Raw genomic sequence first — 26,498 nt, forward strand, 5'->3', positions numbered from 1 at the left:
ATACCAGAACCATTCTTTTCTGAAGAACATAATCTACCTTAAAGAGGTTTTGCTGAGAGTTATATGATGCAACTAGACTGGCATGGCCAGAACCCTGATATATTTGCAGCAACAAAAAGCAAGCACATCTGTTGGCAAGCATTTTACACTTACATTCAAATTTTACATTTTTTACATCCCTCACCTTAAAGAAGATTTGTGAGGCTGCAGAAACTTTTAGTGAATATACATGCCTGTTTGCATGCGTGCCTCCCTGAAAGAAATGGATAACCTGTCATGTGGATTCCTTTGTGGGTTTTTTTACTCCTGTATGTATGTCAGGACCTACTCAAGGTCCATGAGCTGTATTTTATGGTCGGTTTCATTCAGGTGTGACTCCTTGAAATGTCATTTTTCTGAAGATGGACCTTAACTTGTCACCAACCTAGGTTCTATTGGCTTGCTTAATGTGTACACTCAACTCATATGGAAATCCCCTTCATCAATTGATTTCTTTATTTTTCTGGATGAAATGAATAATAAGCTCATTAATTCAAATAAGTACAAAATGAAACATTATGAACTCTGATGTAGCTTAAAACCTGGGGTTTTAAAGGTGAATAGCAATAAGACAAAGGTAATCCTGGAGCAATCTGTCTGCAAGGCTCTAAAAAAACCCTTGTGTTAAAGAAAAGCTGTAGAAAACTGCAGTACAAGGCATACCATCTGCAGTGGTCTTTCTGTTGGTGATGGAGCATAAGGCAATAGGGGAAGACCAAAATAGCATAACTCCCTGAAGGTGATGTTCCTTCAGCCGGGGCCTTCTTATGGCCAGGGTTCTGCTATTCACATTCCTCTCTTGTAGGGGATGTTCTCAAACATTTGCAATGCAGGCAAGAAGTGAGTGAACTTCTGCCAGGGTTAGATGATAATGGCTTGGGGGGAATTGCATTACATGCCTAAGTACTGAGCTCTGTTTGTGACTGCAGCAATGCTGGCTGGGTGGTCATAAATCCATTGTGGCATGCTGCATCTGTTGCACTAGTGGATGTTACTCTTTGGTATGTCTAGAGTTTTTCTGGCAATAGATACGATCTCTGTGGCTGTTGGTTCACTGTAATTACCTGAAAATTCACTCTGGAATGCCCTGTACCACTCCCATGATCACTACTGGTTTCATGCCTGTGTCTTTCTTCTCTGTCAATATCTGAAGCCCAGGCCTGCTTGGTGACTGATTTGCCTGGGTTCATCCACATGATTGCTGTGATTTGGCTTAGTTTACATATTAGCAAATATTCTATCTTACCCCTACCTCTCTGCATGAAGAGTCTGGCAGGTACACATTGCAAATCCACAAGCCAATAAATGTATCATTGTTCTATATTTGAATTCGAGGAGGCCTCAGGCAAAGCCTTTATAATATAAAAAGTTTAAATCTTTTTTCAATCTTCAGTTATGATTTCCAACATCCAAGGATATGAGGTGTAAAAACTGTAAAAATCTCAGGGGAAGAGGTAGGAAAATTACTAGCCATCCATGCTTGTTGCTACCTTAATAATAATAATTTACATTTCCAGCTAAGAGACAGTGATGATATTGTATTAAGAGTATGTAGTAGACTATTTTAGTGCTTATAGTGGCGTAAAGAAATGTCGTTTTATGCATAAGCAACTAATGACCATTAAAGTATTATCTGTATATCTGTTATAGTATAGCTATGCTGTATTTGTCAAGATGTGGAGAACACAGGACTGGTTGGTGACACCAGAAAAATGCCTAAGCTTCTGGTTGACTGCTAATGACATACCACCACTGTACTTACCATGAAATATGGCTTGATGCAAGAATCTGTTTAAAAAAAAAAAGAAGTTGTTCCACTCTTTTCCCTGTTCTGCTGTTAGGGCTTTATCACTGTACTTTTATGGTGCATTTAAGTTCTTTGGCTTTGAGCCAGTACTGCAGAGTGTAACAGCGGCGAGTTGTGGCCTCATAGGATGCTTTTTTTGTCAGTAACCACAGTTCTGTAGTTCTTTCTAACAGTTGTTTCATCTTGGCTTCTCCTACAGGGAGGAATGTCCAAGCTCTCTTCTGGTTCATTTCTGGCAATGTCAAATGGCAGGCCACTCTTGGGGTGCTGGCACTGCACCGCAGGGAGCCTTTCTGTCATTTCCCCTTCATGGTCATAGTCTGTGGATCACATCAGCAGGAAGAGTCAGTTTCTAGTCCTGTTCCAGAATTTAGTGTGGCACGTTCCATGCAGTCACTGTGACCCCATAATAATCCTGGTCATAAAAATAGAGTGAACCTGAAAGTACAGAACAGTTTGGGAAGCAAAGTGGCTCATCAGTTGGCTAGCTTGAGAGAGTTGCACATAAAACGCTGATTTGTGACATTTGAAAATAGTGCAATTCTGTCCAATTTTTCCTAAGATAGATTGGACTATCTATCTGTAGGATAGATATTATCTATAACTCTATAGGAGTTTGGACTATATTGCATTGGGCTACATCATATGTTGAAAGGTGTGGGAGGTTTTGGGTATTGGTTTTATTAACACATTTTTTGCGTGTTACCACAATTGCATCTTTATAGTCCTGAAAATAGAATGAGCTCCCTGCTGAAAGGGAGGAACAAAAATTTCTTTCCACTTTCATTCCCACCTGTTAAGAACTGCTGCCCCTTTAAACTCAAAGCTATTTGCTGACATGGAAATGTTGAAACTGTACTGATGTTTCTTTTCATAAAAATCTGGATAAAAAAGATTTTGAAGGTTTTCTTTAACAGTTCTTCCCCTGCGTTGTAAAAGTTGAACAGGACTAACTGTTAGTGAAATGTAACATAGTGGCTTATTTAAAGCTTGTATGCTAAATTTGGTTATAATTCCAAACTCATCAGTAAAATCCTCCAGTTTCCTTACTCTTAGACTGTAGTGTCTGCCCCTTCCCCTGGCTACTTTTTTGCAGGTAGCTGCATTGCTTCCATGAGTAACTGTAATCTCAATACTGTCCCTGATTGGTTGTTTGCCAACTTAGGGAAAATAATGGTCAACTGTATTTTTTACATGCTTGGACATCTACTTAGACTTCTGTTATAGGTTTTCTGGCAGATTTTGAAAGTGTTTGAATGTCTTCTATAGAGAAAAATCTAAAGAACAGAATCTGAGGACTAAGCCCAGGTGGTTTCAAATGTTGATAGTTTTATTACCTTATCAAGTTGAGGGATACTGATTTTTATTTTGTAGCTGATGTAGTCCAGTGCATGGATGGTTGACTTGAGGAAGATCACATAGTAATTCCATGTCAGAGGTAGAAGTGAAGTTGCAAACTCTGCAGTCTTACTGCATGGGTTTAGCTGTATGTTCATCCCCTCTTTATATTAATATCTCAAGTATATTTTTAATACAATTCCAGTTGATTTCTGATCCTGGTATAGCTTTCACTTTCTTTTTTTTTTCTAACTTGTATTTATGAACTGTTTTAATAGGACTTTTTAATGACTATTGCCTGGCGGATGAATGGTTGTGCCTAGCAGAATTTAGTGAAAAGTTCTTCTAGAGTCCTGAACTGGATAACTGAATAACTTTGCCTACTTCAAAGCATGAAAATATATTGCATTTTGATGTCCTCCAAAGCATTCAAAGTACCTTACTGTCTGTGTATCTGCTGGTTTCCTTGCTCCTGCAAGCCACACCTCTGAGACTAGTAAGAGAGAATGGAGGCTGGAATATCTGTGGAAAGCAAGTTGTATGAACTACTTCCAGGTTTGTGCCACTCCTGTAGAAGGACCCAGCTTCATTCTCAGCTGACAACATCACCCTGAAACTCCTACAAAAAAAATGTAGGTTTTGTCTTCCCAGACCACTGTCAATCCCTGCTCTGCAGTTCCAGATGCTTTGCTTAGTCCTGATCCTCACCACCTTCTTCTGAAAGTCCTGGGATTCCATTCCAAATGTAAAACTGTGATGAACTTCAGAGCCTGTCAAGGACAGAAATTGTCAGTGCTTATTTCTCACCTGGAGAATAATACTGATATCTTCCTGCTCAGACATGTGTACACATCTTTAGTAAGCTTTCCTGTTAATTCCTCTTCCAGTATTCATTTACTTGAAGAAAGCATCGCAAAGCAACAAGTAATTCTAGTATTTGAAGTGATATAATGTGCCATCTATAATGAGCGCTTTCTTGAAAACTCTGTTCAAGCCTTAGTTGCAGGGTCTGATTGCTGGATACATTGAAGTGTTTATTTCAGTCTGTGAGATAGTCTGGTTCATTCAGGTAAATAAAACCTGAGGAAAACAGGTGTCTGAAAGCTGCATAACATCTGTGAGAGTGCAGTTTTGTTCTCTTTTGTGAGAATAGCAGTAGCCCACCTGCTTCTGTTCTGTAAAAAGTGTAGCACTATTCCAAGTAAGGCAGTTCTCATATGCTGTAATTTCAGGGTGAAATTTGCAGCTGAGCTGCTCCTTCTTCCCCTCACCCTATCTAACTATAATCTTGCCTCTGATTTTCTCTTAAAGAAAACCAAGAGGAATATAGAAAATTTCATTAAATACCTGTGTATTATTTCAACATTTTAGGGATTGAGTTTTGTCAGGTACCCGAAAAGAGTAGTTTCACTAATTCAGTAATGCTGATTTGCTTTTAAAAAATTTAAAAGTGGCTAGTTTTTATGTCTGTAGAAGAAGATAGTGATGAAATACTAGAAGGAACTGGCAGCAAGATAAAGGCAACATTTTAACACGTTATTAGCAAAGAGAAATCACTGTCCTCTTTAATCATGCTGGAATTTGTTTTCTCTGCAGGTTTCTGTTCTATAGTATCACCGTGATACATAGTCATGGACAAAAAAGTTCTAGTACTATTTGGGGTATTTTGTTATTATTAAAAAAATATTGACTTGTGCTTCTTGTGAGAGGACTACAGCCTGACTTTCATAATGGGATCAGAATTTCAAAATAACCATTTTTTTTGTAGTCAAAGCATGCTTTTATTCAGGATGTAGTTTCCAGTTGATATTTGTAGAATAACTTGTTCCTCATTTAAAATAACAACAAACAAACCACAAAAAAGCAGCAATGCTTCATAGTTTCATGGTTTCTCCTGAATTCCAAAATCTCTGTTAACTGCACATTACATATAAGTAAAGCCTGATGCAGTAATAATTTTTGTTTCTATTCCTAAAAGAATTTCCATTCTGATAAAATAGGTTTAGATTTCTGTTTTAGGTTGCTTGGTATTCAAGCAGCAAAGCATTTGAATATTTAAGCTTTATGGATTTGTTTCTTTTTTGTGTTAAATGATTAAAAAATTAACACCTTCTTTCCATTTAAATCATGTAAATAGTTAAGACTCATGCTGTAGCTAAGCTGATTCTTTCTCTGTTTTAAAAATAGAAAATGCTAGAGCAGTCCTTCCCTTCCCCCACTGTGTAGTCACTAGTCCAAGCTAGTAAATGTTACTGAATGGATTTCAGTGTTGTAGCCATTCTACAGTAAGTACAGCAAGATCCTCTGTGAAAAAGCGAAAGGAGGAAAAAAAAGGTAGTAGAAATTCATTTGTGGATGTTCGTCAGACCAGAGTACCTGCACCAATGACAGACAAGCTGTCCTCGAGAAACAAATCATGACAACAAACACTGCTGTTCAGAGGAGCCAGAATCTCCCCAAAAGACGCCTAGAAAGTATAGGGGAGTGTCCTGCCAAACGGAAAGCTAGCTGGGGTATTCTGACCAGCCAAGGTTAGTATAGCAGCCATTTCAGAAACTGTGTACTGAAATATGCTAAGCTGACCCAATTTATGATGTTCTAGCTATAAACTGGGTTTTTTTTTGTTTTTTTTCTTAGCTGTAATGTAAATGCATGCTTATGCTAGTGGCACTTTATTGTCTTGCATGGGTTAACAGAAGGGTATTGAAGCTATTTTTGTTCTTTTTGCTCTCTTATCAGCTGATCAAAAATACCATTTCTTGTTTATCTGCCCTATTTGTTTTATGCAAGAGTTTAAGGCTTGACTTACCCTGACTTTTGCTGTCCTGTCACAAGGTAACTGGATACTGAAGGTTAATTGTTTACAAGAGGGAACCAGGAGGGGGAGGAGTAAACTTTACATATAACTTCATGTGGAAAGAGTTTATGGGTAGCTGAAACGGGAGGCAATAGAGGAACTACAAGTGACAGAATTATTGTCCTCTACTAAGATACTAAAGACAAAGATAGAATTGTAAGGCTTTGAACAGAGAAGTGCTGAGGAGGTATTTAAGTTGCTTATCACTGACAGTTTCAGGAATAAGGAACAAACTCCATTATAATAGAAGTATTTAGGGCTCCCATTGTCTGTACCATGATTTCCTAATTTTTTCATAATACAAGTATGTAAAAGGGAGCGTTGAGTAATTGTGAGAGTCTAAGAGGAATTTTTTTAAGAGAGTGATCACGATTCTATTTAATATTGATGACATTATAAGGTGTAGAGTGAAACAAAAAAAGAAATTAAGGGAATCAAACTTGAAATTCATGATAATATGTTATAAGATTAAAAACTGGAGATGTTAAAATAGCCAAGGAAAGAAGCAGACAGGAAAGAGTGATTTTATATGCATAAAGGAATTGTAAATTTACTATGTAGAATACAGCTATATGTTATAGGAATCAGAGTTATTCTTAAAATACCTTTGCTGATTTCCAGTACTTACAGTTTTAGAATTAAGCAATATTCAAGAATTTAAGCACCAGTTTTCTTATCTTCTAAGTAACCATTTGACTGCAATGATACTGTAAGATTGTATTTATTCATCAGTTTTAATATGCAGAGCATCTTTTGCTCCCATGTTGTTCACTGTTTGAATTAAGATTTCCTGACCTACAGAAATTTTTATTTATGGATTTTTTAGCTAGTTAGGTCAGTAGTTCCCAAAAAGCTAGGACATTCACCCTCAGCTGAAAGGAAATTTCATAACAGTGTACTGTTAGTGTTAGCACTAGCTGCTCCTTGATATTGTTGATGTTTAGGCTCTCTTGCTATTCTTATCAAGAATTAGGCACAATTAGTCTAGTTTTGAAATTCTGAGAATCACAGTAAATTATGGAAAGTAAAATTTTCTGAAGAATTCACCTTAACACGGTCCAGCTACTTACAGCCTCTTTGCAATTGCCGAATTGAATATATATATTTGTTGATGGACATCTTGAAGTACTGAGAGGCTTCTGTTGCAGTTGAGACTTCTGGTTGTTGCAGTTCACTTGAATAATAGGTATGTCTTTTATCAAATCTGAAGGATGCTTCTTTCCTCCCTTACTGTTCTCATCCATGGAAGTATCCAAACCTGACTTTACTCTGCAGGCACCCTTGCAGAACAAAGGAGGAGAAAGTCATACTTCAATGCAGTCTGTAAGTAAATATGCAGATTGGAAAATGGACCAAAAGCTTTGTGAGGAGTGGAATATATCATGATAAGATTTGATAGAAGAGTGAAAGGGTAGAGTCAGACTAGAAAAAGGTCTTCAGCCTACTGGTTTGAGGGGCCACAACCAGGCTATTTTACCAAAATCTCCTGGATGTGACAAAAATCAACACACTAGGCTCAGCTTTGCTGCACAGTTGTGTACTGCTTTTAAGGCTTGGAATTGGGCCCTGTGCTACATTCTCAGGCAGACTGGGAAGATACTGAGAAATCTCAGCACAGCTTGGGGAAAATTGCCTGTAGTCTTGATTAAGGTTGAGGCTACAACTGACAAGTAAAATTATTCCAGACGTAAGTCCTCCAAAGTCTGAACTCAGCTCAGAACGTCTGTATGCCTTTCCTGTCACCTTCTAGTTGGGGAGGGGACTGAAAAGCCCTTACTTTGTTTTAATGAGTTGTCCAAGGAAATAATAACAGCTAAAAAATATTATCAGCTGCTCCACATGTTCAAATCAAATCTGATGTGATTTAACAAGTTACTGAATTTGGAGGTTGATGTGATTTTACACCTTGGTACTCTAGCTAAGAAACACAGACTTTGTAAGCTACTTTAGGCTAGAAAAATATCCAGACAGTTGGTCCTTCAAGAAGATGGAAAAAAGAAACTGTGCATGAGCAATGGAGAGAGTAGCTGTGCTTTCATGTGATGGGAGAAGGAGCCCGACAACTTCTTCCCATGTGTGCAAGGCCCAGCACAGAGCCAGCAGCAACTGCTGCTACTCTTGCCATTGTCTTCATGTACCATAATGTTGCTTCTGTTGGGAACCAAGCGAGCTGTGTTTGGATATTGCTGTTGTGGGTTTTTTTAGGCTTTTTATAGAGTTCAGTGGCTCATTTTTCTGCCTGAAAAGCTAAATTGCAGTGCCAAGGCACTCAAAATATTCCCTGTGCCACACTAATTTGACCCTCTAATGCATTATAACCCAGTGTTTGACAGCACAGTCACATGCTGTGCTCTTCAACAAAGCCCCTGCCTCCTTTGATGTGTAAGATGAATGGTGTTCTGAGAATGCATTAGGTTTATAGTCAGAAAAAATACACCCAATGTTTTCCTGTATGTTGCGAAGGTTAGAAATCTTGTAGTGGATGGTAGGGAAAAAGGGTTAACATTTTAATGTCCCTAAAAGCAAATTCTATTCTTGTCTTAGCTGTGGAACTTATGTGTTTTAAGACCAGTCATCTAACCTAAAAGTTTCTTGGCTCATCATGGTTATTATCTAAAGCTGAAATTTCAGAAGCTCGAAGCTCTCACAACCATAATTAAACTGTGCTTTCAGTGTACCCTCAAATGCTTAACTACTCAGAAAAAAAATAAGCTATTAGATTGGTTTTACAATTTAAGCATTAAAACTCTGTCTTTTGGTTCCTTAGTTATAAATTAATATGAATGGATGATGTTCTGAAGATAGATTCTGCAGGGGGTTGAAGTATTCATTTGTTATTGGGAGGATACCATGAAAATGGAAATATAAAATTAGCAATGTTATACTTAGTTTATAGTTTGGATAGCATGTCTTAAAGAGTGAGAGATCCTGCTAGATATGGAGATACAAAAAAATTGTGAATACTAACTCATTCATTGAATCCAACACTGGAATGGCAAAACTAATGTTTGATCATGTAATGCAGATGCATCATAGACAGAATTGTGTGGAAAAATAGATTTGCTTTGTATGGTTTTCAAGAATAGGAAATTTTTGGCATTTGCATTTGGAATGAAATCCCCAAATTTTGAAAGTCTACCTTATGAGAAACACTGGAAAGTATACTGGTTTGAACCAATCAAGTTTTCATTGTGTATATGCATATTTAATTTCTTAACTCTTAAATGCTTGATTTAAGATTCTTTTCAATAGTTTTCAACATCAAATATCAGTTAAGTAGTTGACACTCTTCTTTATCCTATGAGAGCTTTAAAAAAATGGATTGTTTTATAGTACCACAGTAAAAATCTGTTAGAACTTAATTACATATACAAAATATCAGGCACTTTTAACAACTGGAGTGAAGTGACTCAGTTGATTTTGGGACTATAATGTTGCAGAGTTTTTCTCCTGTAGTTATTGATCCTGTCTGTTGCAACAGTTGCCACAAACAGAAGGACTCAGAATACATCTTACGAAATAAAAGGAAACAGTGCTTATCTTAATAAATAGCATTTGTTGGTTTTGCAGAAATAAATATTAACTACAACACTTTCCAAATACTCTGTTTCTCATCTCCCAATAATGAGCTGTGTCAGGCTTCTATTTTCAATTCTTCTTTGATGATATTGCTTCTTCTGAGGACTGGGACACAATCTATTTAGCCTTAGAGCAGTAATTTTCTTAAATGCTGAGCTCTGGTATAAATATTCTCCCAGTGAAGTCACTGAGAAGACTTTCATTCATTACAGTTCTTCTTTTGAAAGTCCAACTTTTATAGTGACTTGGGCTGTTTTGGTTTGGTTTGGTTTGGTTTGGTTTGGTTGTGAAGACAAAACAAATTTTTAGAAATAAACACAACAGGATGGCATGACTGAAGGTAATGACTCTTGTGAAAATATTTTTAGTTAGTATTTTACTACTATGATTACAACTGCAGGAATGACTTATTAATAATTGTAGGCAGATATAAAGGAGTGAATTTTGTAGAAACGTGAGAAAGAGAACATTAATGACTTAGAAATGGAACAAAGTCAGAATTGCAAATCCCCATTTTTGAGGATTTTCACTGAGAATTATGTATTCACTGCTGAGAATAGCTGTCAACACCCCAATTTAACAAGCAAAGAATATTTTAGAAGATATTTGAGGCAATAGTGAACTACCAAAAGAAAACCCTGCTTCAGTGTACAGATCAAACAGCATTTGAAATATGTTCAGAATATTATTTCAGATAATTCTTTTATATTATGTATATTATTCAAATTATTTCTTTTCTAGATATGAGTAATGAGTAAGATAACATACATACATTTGGCAGTGCTTCCCTTACAAATCTATGTACTAACACTGATTTTTGAGCATAAAAAACTGTCTCTTTACATGAGGTTTAGAAAGGGGGAGTTTCTTCTGCAGTTTATTCATATCAAGTGAGTTTCTCTTTTGTTGAAATTCCAGTTATCTGTCTTTGAAGGCAAATGCACCGATACTGGCACTTTGAGAAGTTGTTATGATAAAAAAAGAAATGTGAAAAATTAACAAAAACAACCACAGTCCTTTAACATAAGAAAAGAAATGGGCAACCTGTACATGCTCATATCTTCGAGCTATGTTTACTGAAGGGTGAAAGTTCATATTACAGGGAGCTGCTGATCTCCTTCCAAACACAGCTGGAGTGTATTAAGAATGGCCCAACTAGCAAAGGCAGAATTTTTTTATTATTATTTTATATTTTTTTTTATTTTCCAGATTGAAAGAAATGAGTAGGATTTATAATTGCAATTGGCTGGAAGTGCCATGGGGAGATGGAGATTTAGGTATTGTATGATAATTTGTAATTTTTTTTTAACTTCACTTGTTAATACAGTGAATATATTTAATCTTTCTTGTTAATGGTTACAAAGCAATAATGCTTTGTAATAATTTGGCCTCCTGGTAAACTATACATCAGAGAACTTGGAACTAATGTGGCTTAGAGATCCTTTGTATTCATCATCTGTCAGAGACAACATCAGTAGGGAATTAATGCATTAACAATTTTGGAATAGCCTGTGTTTGCTAATACTGTTGTTACAGACACCAATGAATGAAAAAGTGTCCTTGTTTATATTCTTGCTGATGCTTTCTAAGTGAGAGACATAGTAAGTTTGTAGATTAGCAGAAGGCAGCAATCTAGGCAAAGAATTTAAGACACCTTTGATGTTTATTTGTGATATTTATTCTTGCCCCTGTGGTATTTAATAACTAATTACTATGAATACCAACCAATCAGTTGGAATGTAAATTTTTTTTCCAAACTTGGTTGGCACAAAATATTTCTGCTTATAGATATTATTTGCAGAAGAGATGATACAAGCATTTTGTATTTAATGGATTTACCATTAAATACATCTGGCTGACAGATATCTCTACACGAAGATAGTTTTATAAGGTAGGTCTATGTGCAAAACAGAGGTTACAATGGGATCTGGCATAATTTTATTCTCAAATGTCATTGGAGTAATTAAGACTTCTTCTGATCAATCCAATAACGAAGGAGGTGAAAGAAAGAAAGGTGAAAAATTGTTGCTTTCAGATCCTACCTGCATCTTTGTTCTCCTTATACATGGCTATAAAAATGTCTGAAGTGTGATTGTATTTAATGGACAGAAAAACTTCATGACGCAATTTTATAAGATGTTTTAGTTACGCTTTTTTTTGTCCCCACTGAGTAGGATAAACTGTCAAGAGAGAGACATGTTCTCATATATAGAGACAGGGAGACAAAATACCAAAAGCAACCTCTAAATACAGATTTAAATCTTTTTTTTTCTTTTTTTTTGAGGAATTCTTCACAGCTGCCAGCAGGAGAACTTAGTGGATCTAATTCATTTGAATTAGAACAAGTTGAGTGCTCATTCAAGTACTACTGCAGAAGAAGGGAAACATTGATCAAGATACTCATTGTGATTACACACATCGGTGTATTCTACTATGGTAGAATAAATCTATCTGAGCTTATTGGGATGACAGAGAAAATACTTCTATTTTTTCAAAATTGGGTCACTTTAATATTTCTGAACTCTGTTTTTTGTGGTATAATAACCCTTAAAATCCCAATCACTTTATGTGTGGGTTTTTTTAGCTGTTATTCTGACTAACAATAAGAATTTCAAAACATTACATTAAATAAGCCTGAAGTAGAAAGTACAGGGAATGATGTGTGTGCATGTGTATGTATGTGCAGACACAGATAATAAGAGCTTAGTGCAAATAATTCTAACAGAGTATTGGAAACTGGATCTTGCCAGTGGTCCATCTACTCTGGCAGATCAAAGAGCACAAGGAGCTTCACACATACAGGATACTCTGACATAATAGAAATCTCCCTGCATTTTTAAAATCAGGTTTATAAAGCCTTAGTCTCATATTTTTTAACTTCTGTGATCAGCTTTATGTACTTTTATGATGAATACTCAGCTGTGCTTTTGTTTTGCTAAGTTTTTGATCCCAATAGTGTTCAGTTCATTGCCTTGTCACTAAAATGCAGTAACTGGCTCTGTAGGCAGTTCCTGTCCATTGCAAGGGACAAAGTGAAAGACCTTTACACATTGAAGATTCATCTGCCCGTGTTACCAGTTCATCATACTTAGTTAATTCTCTCTGTGTTTCTTCAGGGATTTTGGAGGACTTATAGATATAACTCACATGAGTGATTGTATTAGTATTTTACAGTTTTAGTGATTTTCTTCTTACAGGAATAAATATTGGTAATTCATAATACATTTTAAAGATGGTTCTTCCTTGCACAGTCTCTCAAAACTCGATTTGCAAAATTCATGAAATGAATTGGTATCAGGTATACCTGCAAACCTAAATGGCTAGAAGGAACCTGTTCAGTATCCAACCTTCTAGAGGAAAGGACAAGTCCTTCACCAAGAGCTGCAGGATGACTCTGGAACCTGGGCTGGGAGTTACAGGGGGTATGTGTGTGAAGACTGGGTTGTTGTTGTGTTCCTATTTTGTTTTTCTCCTATCTTTTTTGGGGGTCATAAATTAAAATAAATGCCAAACTTTTACAGTAAGCATATCTAATTGTTTTTAGGCCTAATAGCTTATGGAATGAGAACTTAATATCATATTTCTATTATAGTAATTTTTTTAGTGTGGTTCTCACTGTATTTCTCTACTTGTAATAATGTAGTAGCTGGAAATTAATCTCATCATACACAGGGATTTCCACAATGATTTTCATATACATCAGCTTCTTCATGACTTCTTCAGGCAGGTTTATGTCTGGTTTAAGTTCAAATAAAGCTTATATACCAGCTACAAAAATAAGTTATATTACTTGTATTAAAAATAAACAATGCAAAAATAGAAGTGGAAAATATAGTAATTGATGAATTTATTAAGTCAGATTAATGAAATCAGTATCTCAATATTTTATTATCTGTACCTCATAGTCATTTATTAGAGACATTTACAGTCAATAATAGAGCAGGTTTTATTGTTTAGAAACTGATAATTTGAAATATAGTCACTAAAGAGGAAAAATTATTTCCATAGGACAATTGACTTCATTCTGTGCATTATATTTTCTGCCTTGCTCTATGCATTCCAAACCCTTTGTAATTCATATGGTTTATTCAATAAATGTTGTTCTTATATAGGTTCTTGGGCAGATCGCTCACCTCTGCATGAGGCAGCCAGTCAAGGACGTCTTCTTTCTCTAAAGACTTTATTGTCACAGGTGAAGGCTGTGTTCTTACAGTTGCTTTTATTTTTAATGTTACTTAGATTATTAATGCAAATTTAGTATGCTTTGTTTTGCTTTTTTTACTTGAATTTTTCAGAGCAATACACATGTAGGAATTTTTCATATTAAAATATATAAGTTAGTATTTCAAATATTTCCTCTGTATGTCTTAAACTCTCCCCCCCAAAAAAAAAAATTACAAAAATTGTGTCTAAATGTATGCCAGTCTTCCCCTCTTGCATGGTATAAATCATTTTAGTTCCACTGCTTTAAACTCCTTTGAATAAATAGAGCTAGTCAGGAAGATACTAGGTAATGAGAAGAATCGCTGAAAGATTCTGGGTTTTGCATAGTTGTCATTTAAGAAAGATAATATTTTGTTAATAGTAAAGGGAGAGACTCAAACTGCTAAATTTCAATGTTACACTAATGTCCTATCAGCTATTTTAATACTGCATAATTATACTATAGATCCCATTTGATGAAGGATAATAGATAAAATTATGAGTTCTTAAGAATCAAACAACATCAACTGCAGAAAATTTCAAGGGCTTGATGATTTTATCAATCCAGTTAATGTTTTCCTTGTTAAAATTCATGGCTTTGGATATTTCAAAACTTAAGTCAGAGGATCATAGAGTCCCTGTAGAGTTTAGACTCAGGTCCTTGTTGTGTTTCCAAGATCACCAAGAGTGGAGATGCACCAACCTCTGTGAACTCCTGTTCCGGGATTTCACTGTTAAATTTTTTCCATATAACTAATTGGAATTTAGCATGTTCCAGCTTGGGTCTGTTGTCTTTTGCCCTATCACTGTGCATCTCAACAGTCTGTTTCAATCTTCTTTATACCCTCTATATCCTATGCCTATTTCTGATTTAAAAAAAAAAAAAGAAAAAAAAGAAGAGTTGAGAACTTACTTTTATTCTGTTATACAGAATAAAATCAATACTGATTGATGAAAGGTTCTTTCTATGCTCACTGAGGATTTACTTATTGCAAGTTGAGTTTTAAGCCTATTTAGAATATTTTAAACTATTCATTTGAACAGTAGTGTGAGGGAATGACTCTTAATAGCTTTTGTATGATCTTTAAATGTCATTCACATCTATTTTAGGGGTACAATGTAGACACACTAACAATTGACCAAGTAACTCCACTTCATGAAGCCTGCCTGGGAGATCATGTAGGATGCGCAAGAATCCTCCTTGAAGCAGGAGCAAATGTAAGGCTTTGTTTTTTGGTTTTTTTTTAGCATGAAGTCCAATGCTAACCTTGGTTTAACTGAGAAGGATATATTCCTTGATTTTTATTTTTGATTGGTATTTCCCTCTACTCACCCTATTGGTTGTGTTCGTCTCATTTATTTACAATAAGCTGCCATCTGAATGCTAGCAAAGGACAGTGATGGGCAGACACTGAGACAGAGTAATGAATTGGAGAGCATCTGTTAGCAGTATTCATTAAGTATTTCTCTTCTAAAATATGGAATGCATTCCTCTCCTCTACTGGCTTCCTTTTTGCTTTGAGTGGCTTTCAGGAGACTGTTCTTTTAATCATCAGAATGTCTGTTGTCACGCTACACCTGTGTGCTCTTAAAATTCTTTGGTCTGAATACAAAAAAGCACTGCTTCTTTTCTGTACTAACATAGACTGTCTTATCTTTTATCCCAAAACAAAAATGGGACTTTATAGATCACTTTCACTACAATTCCTGCTGACATCAGAGTTCAAATGCATACCTTCCCAAGTCTCTGATCTTTGTAACGGAAATATTTACTGTCCTTACAAATTCAGGTTTGAAAACCATGTAGAATATGTCTACGTTATTACAGAAAAAAAAATGATACATAGATGTTTCCAAAAACGATGCCTCTCCACTTTACTTAGCACAAGGATTCTAAAGATAGAAAACTATAGACACTATAGAAAAAACTATAGGAAAAAATTTCATTTTGACACCTGATTTATTTTTAGTACTTTCAACTGTTTTGGTGGGTTTGGAGGTGTATGAAAGAGGATAGGCCAGAGTCCTGGAAGGAGCCCTCTCCTAATACTTGTGCTCCTTCCTTTAGTATTATTAGCCCTCACAAAGTTGCCTAGTTTCTCTCCTTCTTCTCTCACACTGGAAATACTCAGTTAACCAGTGCAGTGATGAGGTTGGTATAAAAACAGTGAGCCTGTGCTATTAGCTTTGCCTCCATCCTGTGAAATATCACTCCAACCTGGAGCCTAAAACTACAGAAAGAAATGGCAAATAATTCTCACATTTAATATGGACTTGCCAGAGCTGCGGAGAGAAGGTCCCTGTTAACCTGTTACTACCAAAGTGTAGATTTTCTGTATCAGTGAAACAAGCTCAATGTGTGCTCTTTAGTATTCCAGGTGTATTTTAGTTTATTAAACATAGTTTAACAAGGATATTAGTAAACTAATTTCAAATGAAGGGTGTGTTATGAGGAAGACAGTAGGACAGGGACTGGTCAGTTGTGCTATTATTCTAACTAGTATCTTTTTTTTTTGTATTTTAATGCAATTTCTAACTATTTCCTGTTTAAAAATCTACCTTTCTTTCAATTCTGTTCTTAAGTAGATTATATGTATTCTAGGTAAATGCTACAACAATTGATGGAGTGACACCTTTATTTAATGCCTGTTCGAGAGGCAGTGCAGCATGTGCTGAGCTCCTGTTACAGTATGGTGCCAAAGCTCAGTGGGAGTCCTGTCTGCCTTCGCCAACTCATGAAGCAGCCAGCAGAGGTAAGAAATTACCTGCTGAATAAACATGGAGGAGTTGACCAATATCTCAGTAACAAGGTTAAGAAATGTGTGAGGTTTTGTCTGTGACAGCTTACTTAAGTTGAGCAAACTCTGTCATGCTTTGTACTGACAGGCCACAGTGAATGTCTGGAGGTACTGATATCCTGGGGTATAGATGTTGACCAAGACCTTCCTCATTTAGGAACACCTCTCTATGTAGCTTGTGTTTCACAGCAGATCCATTGCATTCGAAAGCTTCTTTATGCAGGTATGTAATGATTTAAATAAAAATATTACTACTCTGTAAAATCAGCATACTCTACTCACCTTTAAAGTTAGCTCTGCTGAGTCATTGGAACTAGAACGCTTGCAGGGCTCTGCTTAAATGTTATGCTGCGATGCGTGTTTTCTTACAATAAATTACTGTGTCTTTCTTTTTTTGGTGATATAGTGAGTGTATGACCAAAAAAGGAAGCAAGACAAGTAAGAATGGATGTTCAAAATTTTTAGCACCTACTACAGATTTGTAGCTATTCATTTTCTGTAGAAAAGACAAGGATAAAAAATCAGCTTTGAGAAAGGAATTTTATGTAGCAATCACTGAGATTTCAACAGAACTATTTTAGCAATGTAGTCCCACTTTCCTTCATTCTTCAGAATATTCTGTTTGATCTTTTCACAAGGCAGAGAGGCTGAGTTGCAGAGGGAAGAGGTAAAAGGTATTTGATCCTAAATTTCACAAATTTCAAAATAACAAATTTCCTAAATTTCGTTATTTATTTAATCAACTGGAAAGAGATGTTGGAGGCTCACTGTTTTATTACAAGCCCAGGGACACAATGGGCATAGCTACAGGATCATTTGCTGTGTTTCAGGTAATGACATACAGGGCTTTCATGTCCTGTAGCACAATGAAGGAAAAAATATATATAAGAATAATTCAGCCTTGCTATCATTGCTCCAGAATTGTTTTTCTAGCTGATTGCATGTTATATTTAGAACTTAAGCAGTTAAATTGTTTCTCATTGATTCAGTCTCTTTAGAGGATTAATTATCCTATGTCATGATTTTTCATATTTAAGAACAGCAAAAGTATAATTAGCATATTTTGGGATTCAAATACTACCATACATAAAAAAAAGTAATAGAATGGCATATTCTACATATGTTGGCTCCCTGGAATAGAAAAGGATATGTAAACTGAGAATATAAGTAACTACTTAAGTCTGAATTTTTTCACATTTTATTGGTTTGTAAGAATGTATTAGAAGTTGAAAAGCAAACAGACAATGAAATAAGCAAGAAAATGGAACTGCAGAAGTATTCTCAAATTGTTACTATTGAGAATAGTGAGTTGTTCAGACTTCAAATCTAATTGCTAGGCCTGTGACATTAATAAATTATTTTACTCAAAAGGGAATTTAAAAGGCAAAAAGTGTTGGTTCAGGGAGTAAAGTTGGTACACAAGCTTATTTTTGGTCTCACAAGATCAGCAAATCTCTCTTAAGAAGTCTGGGTTTTTATTCTACTAGAATAATCTAGAAAACTGTTGGGGCAAACTCAGTTTTAGGGAGTCTATCAGCTTGCCTGTAAGGGAAATTCTTCCATACTGGCTGGTTTGGTTTAACTGTTATATGGATTTTTTTTCTTGAATATGAATGCATTACTGCAAATTAATTTAATCAATTTTAATTTAAAATAAGTTAACAATTCTTTCTGAATATAAAAGTGTAATGATTAGAATTCCATGATTGGGAGAATTAATAGTACAGGGTTTTTTTCCCTATTAGCTTTCTTGACTGCGTATCCTACCTTAATTTAAATTAAGTCATTTATAGATAAATCCTTGATAAAGGTTGGATGGGATGGGGAGTCTATTACAAACCCTTTGCCAGCTTCAACACACGAAAAACTATAAAGCATCCTTTTTGAGTTGTTGTACGTATAAAAATATACATACAAAATCTCAGTTTAGTGATTTTTTAAAAATATTCAAATAAGGAAAGTATATTTTTATGTAGTGCAAATTTTTGTAAATGTGTACAAAAAGTACTTTTTTATAATTAGGGCAACAATGATGCTCATGTGACCTGATCTGATTTTTCTTTTTATCTGGTTGTACTTAGGTAATAAAACATAGGATAAAAAAAACCTGTATTGATATGGTTAGCTGTAGTTCTATGCAATGGAATTAATAAAGTGGCTAAATGCACTGCAGCATTCTAAGACAGTGGGGTTTTTTGTTTATTTTGTAGCCCCATCTTTACTCAATGGCAATTTTAATTAATCTCTTCTGACATCTCTTTATGTGCATCTACCCACCAGGTGCCAATGTGCAGAAAGGAAAGCATTTACAAACTCCACTCCATGCTGCTGCCCAGCATTCTAGTACAGAGATCGTAAACTTACTCCTTGAATTTGGGGCAGACATAAATGCCAAAAATTCAGATTTTGAGAGGCCTGTTGATTTAGCTGCTCCTAGCAGTTTAGTGGAGAGACTGCTGCTCTTTCATGAAGGTAAGTTTTATGTGTATGTTTTTGCAACTGTAACTTGTATTATTAAAAAAAAACCTAAACCCACCCAAAAAAACCCCAACTCAACAACCTAAACAACCCATGTTATAGATGTTACATTGTGCTTTATTAAATGAATATATTAGCATTCAGGTAATTTCCTTTTTAACTATAAAAATACTCAGGAATATTTTGTCTCAGGCTCAATAGAGCCCATTGACCAAGCAGCATCAAAATTTATACAAGCTGAAAAACTATAATCTTACGTTTTTTGGGTGTTTACACAAGTCAACATTTAAAGCTACATTTTTATTGGCCGTTACAGACCTTGTTAAAAAGAAACTGAGTATTTAAATTTCAGATTAAAAATATATTTCATTTTGGTCAGCTGTCACAATATCTTTAAAAATATATTTTTAAGTGTATATAAATGACTTTATTTTTATTGTGGGCAAAAAGTATAAAAAATTTCATTTTCTAAATTTTCTTTATGAAATTATAAGAACCTGAGAAATAGGAGTCGACACTCAAGAGTCCCTCAAAACTCTTAAAGGTCTGTTGCCTTGGAGAGAGAATATTCCTAAGGGAACTGGATTTGTTCAGACTGACCTATGTATAATGTAAAAATAAGCTACAAGAGAAAGAAACTATTTCAATAACTGTGGGCATCTCTTTAGAGGTGAACTCAAGGAAACAACTCTGTAGTCTGAATGCTATTAATAAAATCCCTCTAAAACCTGTAGGTTTTCACAGATTTACCAAGACTAAAGTATTTTTGAAAGTCACAGCAAAGATGTCAAAAAAAATTACTTGGCAAGAAACAAATATGGGTTTATTGTCCAGAGAAAACTGCAATGTTCATTTTGAGGTAGTTGGAGGGCGGAGGCATAGAGGCATTATGATGAGCTAGTAAGATCACCGAACATGAACCAGGGGCTTGGGGTATTTTCGCTGCTTATTCTTGATGCAGTGATGCATCAGTAGTGCAGCTTGTAGTGCTGTAGCAGGTACGTCATCTGTTCTGTGAATTTAAAAAAAAAAACAGCAACCTTGCAGTTTTTAAAGTTATTTTCTGGGAGCAGGTTTTTAATTTAAAATTAAAACCACTGACCTTACCTTGCTTTTTTCAGTATTTCCCTAACTATGAACAAGGTTTTAGCAGCCCCAGCCTTTATCTTTGAGGGTAGAAAGGCAATGAAGGAAAAGAAATGAAGAAAAAGGCCAAATTTGCAAAATGTGAAATTTTTTTTAAAGAAATCCCATTATTGTGCAAGACTGCTGTAAAACAAAGTCCTGGCTTTTATTGTTGTGCAATTAAACTCCTTCCTTTATTGTTTGCAGCCACACCATCCTCTCTGTGTCAGCTCTGCCGACTACGTATCCGAAATTACATAGGAAGAGCTAGACTGCATCTTGTTCCACAACTCCAGTTGCCAACAATACTGAAGAATTTCTTACAGTACAGATAATATAGTAATTAAGTGTTAGAAACTTAAATAGCAAGTACTTTTTCTTCTCTCTGTTTATTGTACATTTTATCTAAAGAACTGCTGGGCGGAAAAAGAGCCTTTTGCATATTGCTTAAAAAAATTGTATCTTTGACATCTGGTTTTGGTAATGTAATAGTAACTGGGAGCCATTCAGCAACTAGTACCATGGTGCTAATAAAGCTGAATTGAATAAGTGTGCTGATACTCTGGGATGTGATTATATAGCTTTACCCTAATACTCAATAGCTTTAGTGCTGTTAATTTTGTGTTTATATTTTTAAAATCTCTTTGACACACCTGAACCACAAAGAGTTTCTTCATTATTATGTGTTAAGTTTGTCCATTTGGAGTCAGTATTGTATGTGTTTTTAAATTTCTATTGTTCATGTATCTAAAAAGACTTGGTGATAGGTGCACTATATACATTGATAAAAATAAAACGATTGGATGTCATTTTTTTTCTTTTTCTTTATATAGACGATTAATTAATGAAAAACTTCCTTTATTCTTCCTCACTGCCTGTGCTGTGGAAATGGAATTAAGCTGCTGTGAACATGATCTCTGTTTTTTATAGAATCTCTGTTTATTGATACAATTCATAGCTTTAAAAATTCCAGAGGAATATTTCTCAAAAGCCTTAATGCTGAGGTACTTTTGATCTCCTCTTGTAAAACAAAATCATATGGGCTCTTTCCTTATCTTTTCATAACAATGCTGTATCACAGCTCATTCCCATATTAAATAATTATTTGCCTCAGGGAAAGGCATACTTTAACGTGCAGTATTTCTGTGAGGTTTCTGAAGGCATATTGTGGAGATGTGGATAATGAATCTTCAAGCTAAAGTTCAGGAGGTGGATTCAAGGTTCCAGAAATACATCAGTTCTCTGTATCAGGAGGGTTATCACTCTTGAAAAGACATTATTTCTCTTGCTGCCTGGTTTATAAACAATTACCCAGCTCCAAAAATCATATTGCAAAATCCCAGAATGCTCTAGCAGGCATTTCTATGAACAGGTTGAAATTTTATTGTTCGACTCCAGCCAGAGAAGGAATGCTGACACCCGCAAGAGACATTAGAAAACCCCAAAGATTTCTGCCTTGCTCATGCCCTTGCATTTTGGTGATTGCCTGTCTTGTCAAAAAATGTGATCTGACTACACTGAAATGCAATGCTCCTCCTCTCAGTCTTCTCATTTGGTGTTCCTTTGAGAACAAATTACACTCTCAGTGACTTATACTCAATTCCTGCAAACCAAAGCATAAGACACCTGGTAATTTGCCACTTGCCCTTGGTGATTCACCCTATTCCATTCCTTTTCAGTGACTCCTTCCAGTATTTATGTTCTTACTGGAAAGATACTAAGTGAGGAACTAACTATAGAGGAAGCTTTCACAAAGAGGAATGCTTAGTCAGTTGCTAAATTACATCCACCCTAATAAAAAATGCAGCTGTCCAGCACTTGCCCTTGTTAAAAAATCCTAATTTTCTTCTGTTCCCTGCAAAAACTCTAGTTAGGGGTCTCTTCTGAAATCCCTGTAAAGGAAAGTCAAATGCAAGTAAGAGGAGCTGCTTAGGAGTCCATAACATCCAGACTGTTATGGAGTGAGTTGGGTGGTTTTGGTTTCCATCAAAACCTAGCAATTTGTGGTTTTATGTACAATACCAGTACTGTGTGTTACTTTGACAAACAAGCCAACTTCAAACCGCCAAGCCAACTGTGGCACTGCTGAACTTCTCTGTGTAGAATGAGATAATGTAGATCCTCCCCGTTAGGTGTCCACAGTACTTTTCAAGTTTGACTCAGACAAAGTAATGTAATAAAATATTAGGAATCAGGAGCTGAAGCAAAAAAAAAAAATTACCCAGGTCAGAGCACTCTTTAAGACTACTACAGCACATCCAAGTTTGGAAGAAACATTCTTTACAGGTTGGAATAGCTCTTATTATATGAATTTTTAGACCACTAAAACAGTATCACAGGACATTTTAATTAAAAAAAAAAAAGCATAATATGCCAATTCTGGAAAGAAATCCAACAGTGAAATCCTATAGGCAGGCTCAAAAAGCACTCCTGAGACAAAAGAGGCTGAGAAAGCACAGGGAAGGGGGGGCTGCAGGGGCTGCTCGGCACCGTCTGGCCCAGCGCCGGCACGGCAGCCCCACACAGGGTACAACAACGTGTAAGTAAAAGCCACAAAATACAACGGCTGTATGCAAAATTTTCACTAAATCAGAAAGTGTACTTCATCTCATCATATGCTGACTTATGTGGTCCTCAGCACTGCTGTTGTGAATCTGCTCTCTGCTCCATGTCTTTTGTAATTTTTATCTGGAGCAAAGATGATCCTGGATTTCATTTCCTTCCTACATAAACATGTAACTTCAAGTTTTTAAGATAACCTAATGCCTGTTCTGAAAAAGGTTTCTAGACTCTTTGTTTTCTGCGTTAAGAATGGAGTTTCTTTCATTAGTGTAATCTTAATTTGTAATTCTGGATTGAAATTATTTTACCCAGTGAAAAAGTCCAACAACATGGATTTAAAGTGTCACATCTCATATCTGTGACTGCAGCTGCCAGTGAAGCTGTCTGTGAAGCTTATAAACATGTCAGTAATGTTGGACAGATTCTTTCAATATTACAATGGATTTGGTTTGGGGGAATAAAGTGATGTTAAATTTAACTGAGATTTAATAGTAATTGGAATGCACTAGCTGGATAGCTTGATACCTTTCTTCATTCAAATGGAAATAAGACTTTTACAGAAGAGTCAAACAATAATTTGAAGACAAAGTATTCTTTAATATTAAGGGAGAAATATCTGTATTTGACTTGCTGTGCCAGACAATGAAGTCACATAGTAGCAAACAATCTGAAATTAATTATGAAAATGATGAATTCATAGTTTGACAGTTGCAACCACAGCTGTAGCAGTAGACACAATTACAACCTTTTCTGCATATTCCCCTCACTCAACACATGGGGTACAAACAACTATAAGGAAAATGCAACCTCATGTTATTCACAATGACTGTTTCCTGATTCATCCCAAATATAAAAAATGCTCTCTGACTTAATTTTTATATTTTAGCAATGAAAGAATTCCTAACCCTCACATTCTAAAGAGGGAGTAGATTTGCCCAAGATTCCATGTTAAGGCACAATTTATATGCAACACATTGATGTACTTATACTACACGTTGTAAGTTATTTAAACTGTGAAATATTGGTAAAAGTCCTTATGATACAGCAAAAGATTTTAAATATAGTAGAATAGCAGTTGAGTCAATTGTTCAGATTCCAATCACCAGTCATGGGGCTACATGTTCTTACCGTTGCTCTGCACTTCTGCATTAACAACTTTTATATATCAAGTTATACAATTTATATGCTAAAAGACAACTAGTCTTTCATTTAACAGGAGCAGATATCAGATACTGACTGATGGAAAATTATTTCAAAAACTACGAATTTTGACTTCTGAAACCCAATTCTTCTTTGCCAGGCTCCATGGAGTTAAAAAAAAGGAAAATCATTTTCCAAAGAATACCTGCAGATAGTAAAACATTCTGTTCCAGCATCCAAGTACGTACAAAAATGGGGGGTTTTAGGCTACAAAACAGCTAAGTCTTGCCTCCCCCCCTCCAATTTATTCTTACACCAGAAACCCTGTAATAATACTCTAGAACATTGCCAGAATGAAATTTTACCTTTTTAAAGAGGGGGAAAAACAACCTCGTATTTTTTTATTTCTAGTCTCCATCCCACCTTTCCAGCATGGTGGCACTGTTATTTCTAGTTAAATGAGGGCATGGCTTACCTCTGTATTGAGGATTGTCTACAGGGTCTGATAAATAGAGACCTGCTATTATTACCAGTTTTACAACAGCTTCTATTAAAATAATTCTGCCAATTTTTAATTGCAACTTCTTTACATTTCATGTAATTATCAGGATTTTAAATAAACTTTAAAATTTATTTTAAAGCAGCAGCAAAAACTGTAACAAGAGATAAAGTAGATTTCTGCTTAAGTGCCAGCAATTAAACTAATAAAGAACATTGTAACCAAGGCATCTTTTCTACAGGTAATTCTGATTATAAGAATTATTAATAATAAATAAGTATAATATTTTCCTTATATTAAATTCCATACTATACACAGCTTTAAAGTTTAAATATTCTTAGTGTTCTATTGCCATAACTATTTTTTTCCATTTGAGCACAGATTTAGTAAATAAAAATATATATGCACAGGTATTTACTTCTGGTTTGTCATACTATATGCATGTTTATAACTAATACAAAATGTAAAAAGAAAACAAGTATTTTAAGTATACATATCACAGTTAAATAATTGCAATAAATTTGCTGTTTGTTCCTTACAAACCCTTTGTTTAAAAAAAACAAAACAGTTTTATAAATTCATTTTAGCCTCCAGTGAAAATATAAAGGGGACAGTTGCCGAAAATGATCCTATTAGAAAACAGAATTTTGTAATGTAGATATTCAAAACTCTCTAAACAAAACATAAGTAAACTGCTATTTGTACTGCTAATAAGCACAATAACAAATGGATGAAAAAAATAATCTACTCTTTAAATTTTACTTTTACTCTAGAACCCTGTGTGAAAAATTAGTTAAAATTAAAAAGGGGGACACAATGTGTGAAAGAGCCACAGTATTCCAGTCCTTCTAAAAACAGGTTGCAGTAGGTATCAATAAAGTGATTCTATTATTATGTATTTGGGAGTGTGTTTATGGATTTCACAGTTTGTTATCAATATTTTGATAATGTGCAGATAGTTGCTTACTCCCTTTACAAGGCATCTATTCACACAGAGTTGACTAAAATATGTCTGTATTGTCTGACAACACTGTTCTTATTGAAAAAAAAAAAAGACATGGCTGTATATGAAGTTCGGACTTTTTCTTTGGATTATCAAATAACTTTTTTCTTTGGATTTTCAACAAACATTTGTATAGAAATTCTTTTCTTGCTCTCACTTACAATTTTCAAAGTTCAAGTACTTGCCCTTCAGGAGGAATCAACTACCACTTTCTGTCCTTTGATCAAGGTTAAATCAGTATTAACCCCTAGAGTGTTATTTTAAGCACTACAAAGTACAGAGGAAACACCACCTCATCAAAATGGGTTAAGTCGTATTCCTGTTCCTAGTGGTGAAAAAGGATTGACTTTGGCCCACATCAAAGCATCATTCAGTGAAATAGCAGATTTTCCATCTTCAAGGAAGAACACTGGACCCTATACAGCAAAAATGTTTGGAGAGGGAAAGAAAAAGAAAGCACACAGGTATTGTGTAAAAGCCACCACAGCAGAAAGCACATTTTATCTGAGAAGAACACGAAAATCTTCTTTACAACTAACCTTCATGCAAAAAATTGTACCCCCCCAACTTACAACTTTGATAACAGTTACACATTATAAATTGAGTGAACTTGCTATGTTCCCAAACCTGGCTACCCAACATTTAATAATATTTAAATTTTTAGTTTGATTTTTAATAATATATTTTACTATTATTATATATATGCTTGTCAATTATTCCAGAGTTTAATGTAGCCTGATTTAGAAACTCAGGTAACAAGCTTTCTTCCTTCAGAATACTGTCCATGCCTCATGGTGTCTGTCATAATCTGTGCTGATCTGTGGTTTTTCCTATCTACAAAAAACCCCAATATAATGCATCCATGAATTGTTTGAAAACATGGAGTCTACAGAATAATTTCAAATGCTCACTACGAAAAGGAAAAAATACTCATTTATCTGATGGAAGAAGAGCTATTTGGCAATTTATTCATTTGACAAAATCTGGTCTCAAAGGTGTAATTCAGTTTAAACGCTTTCTTAAAGGGTTGAGCTCTCCAAACTTGCTACTTAGAACTTGTAAACCCAATG

At 35.2% G+C, this 26,498-nt stretch overlaps 2 protein-coding genes across 11 annotated transcripts in view; one reads left to right on the forward strand and one right to left on the reverse strand.

Moving 5' to 3' along the window:
* ASB5 (ankyrin repeat and SOCS box containing 5) overlaps window positions 1-21,033 on the forward strand; it is a 40,115-nt gene extending 19,082 nt beyond the window's left edge. For 3 of the 7 annotated variants that reach the window (XM_027676684.1, XM_027676682.1, XM_027676685.1), the window contains 7 exons: window positions 10,830-10,897; window positions 13,733-13,812; window positions 14,934-15,041; window positions 16,426-16,576; window positions 16,710-16,844; window positions 18,902-19,093; window positions 20,432-21,033. In XM_027676684.1, the coding sequence (XP_027532485.1) occupies window positions 10,840-10,897; window positions 13,733-13,812; window positions 14,934-15,041; window positions 16,426-16,576; window positions 16,710-16,844; window positions 18,902-19,093; window positions 20,432-20,559 (852 nt within the window). In that variant the 5' untranslated portion in view covers window positions 10,830-10,839 and the 3' untranslated portion in view covers window positions 20,560-21,033. Of the gene's footprint in view, window positions 1-5,416; window positions 5,716-10,829; window positions 10,898-13,732; window positions 13,813-14,933; window positions 15,042-16,425; window positions 16,577-16,709; window positions 16,845-18,901; window positions 19,094-20,431 lie in introns of those variants that run through there. The other 4 variants (XM_027676686.1, XM_027676680.1, XM_027676683.1 and 1 more) reach the window with 3 other exon arrangements.
* Window positions 21,034-23,362: 2,329 nt separating this feature from the next.
* WDR17 (WD repeat domain 17) overlaps window positions 23,363-26,498 on the reverse strand; it is a 57,437-nt gene continuing 54,301 nt past the window's right edge. For all 4 annotated transcript variants that reach the window (XM_027676692.1, XM_027676690.1, XM_027676693.1 and 1 more), the window contains one exon: window positions 23,363-25,844. In XM_027676692.1, coding sequence (XP_027532493.1) covers window positions 25,725-25,844 — 120 coding nt within the window. In that variant the 3' untranslated portion in view covers window positions 23,363-25,724. The remainder of the gene's footprint in view (window positions 25,845-26,498) is intronic.

The sequence above is a fragment of the Neopelma chrysocephalum genome, unplaced genomic scaffold, assembly GCF_003984885.1.
Source record: "Neopelma chrysocephalum unplaced genomic scaffold, ASM398488v2 Primary Assembly neopelma1_42, whole genome shotgun sequence".
Classification (NCBI taxonomy): Eukaryota; Metazoa; Chordata; class Aves; order Passeriformes; family Pipridae; genus Neopelma; species Neopelma chrysocephalum.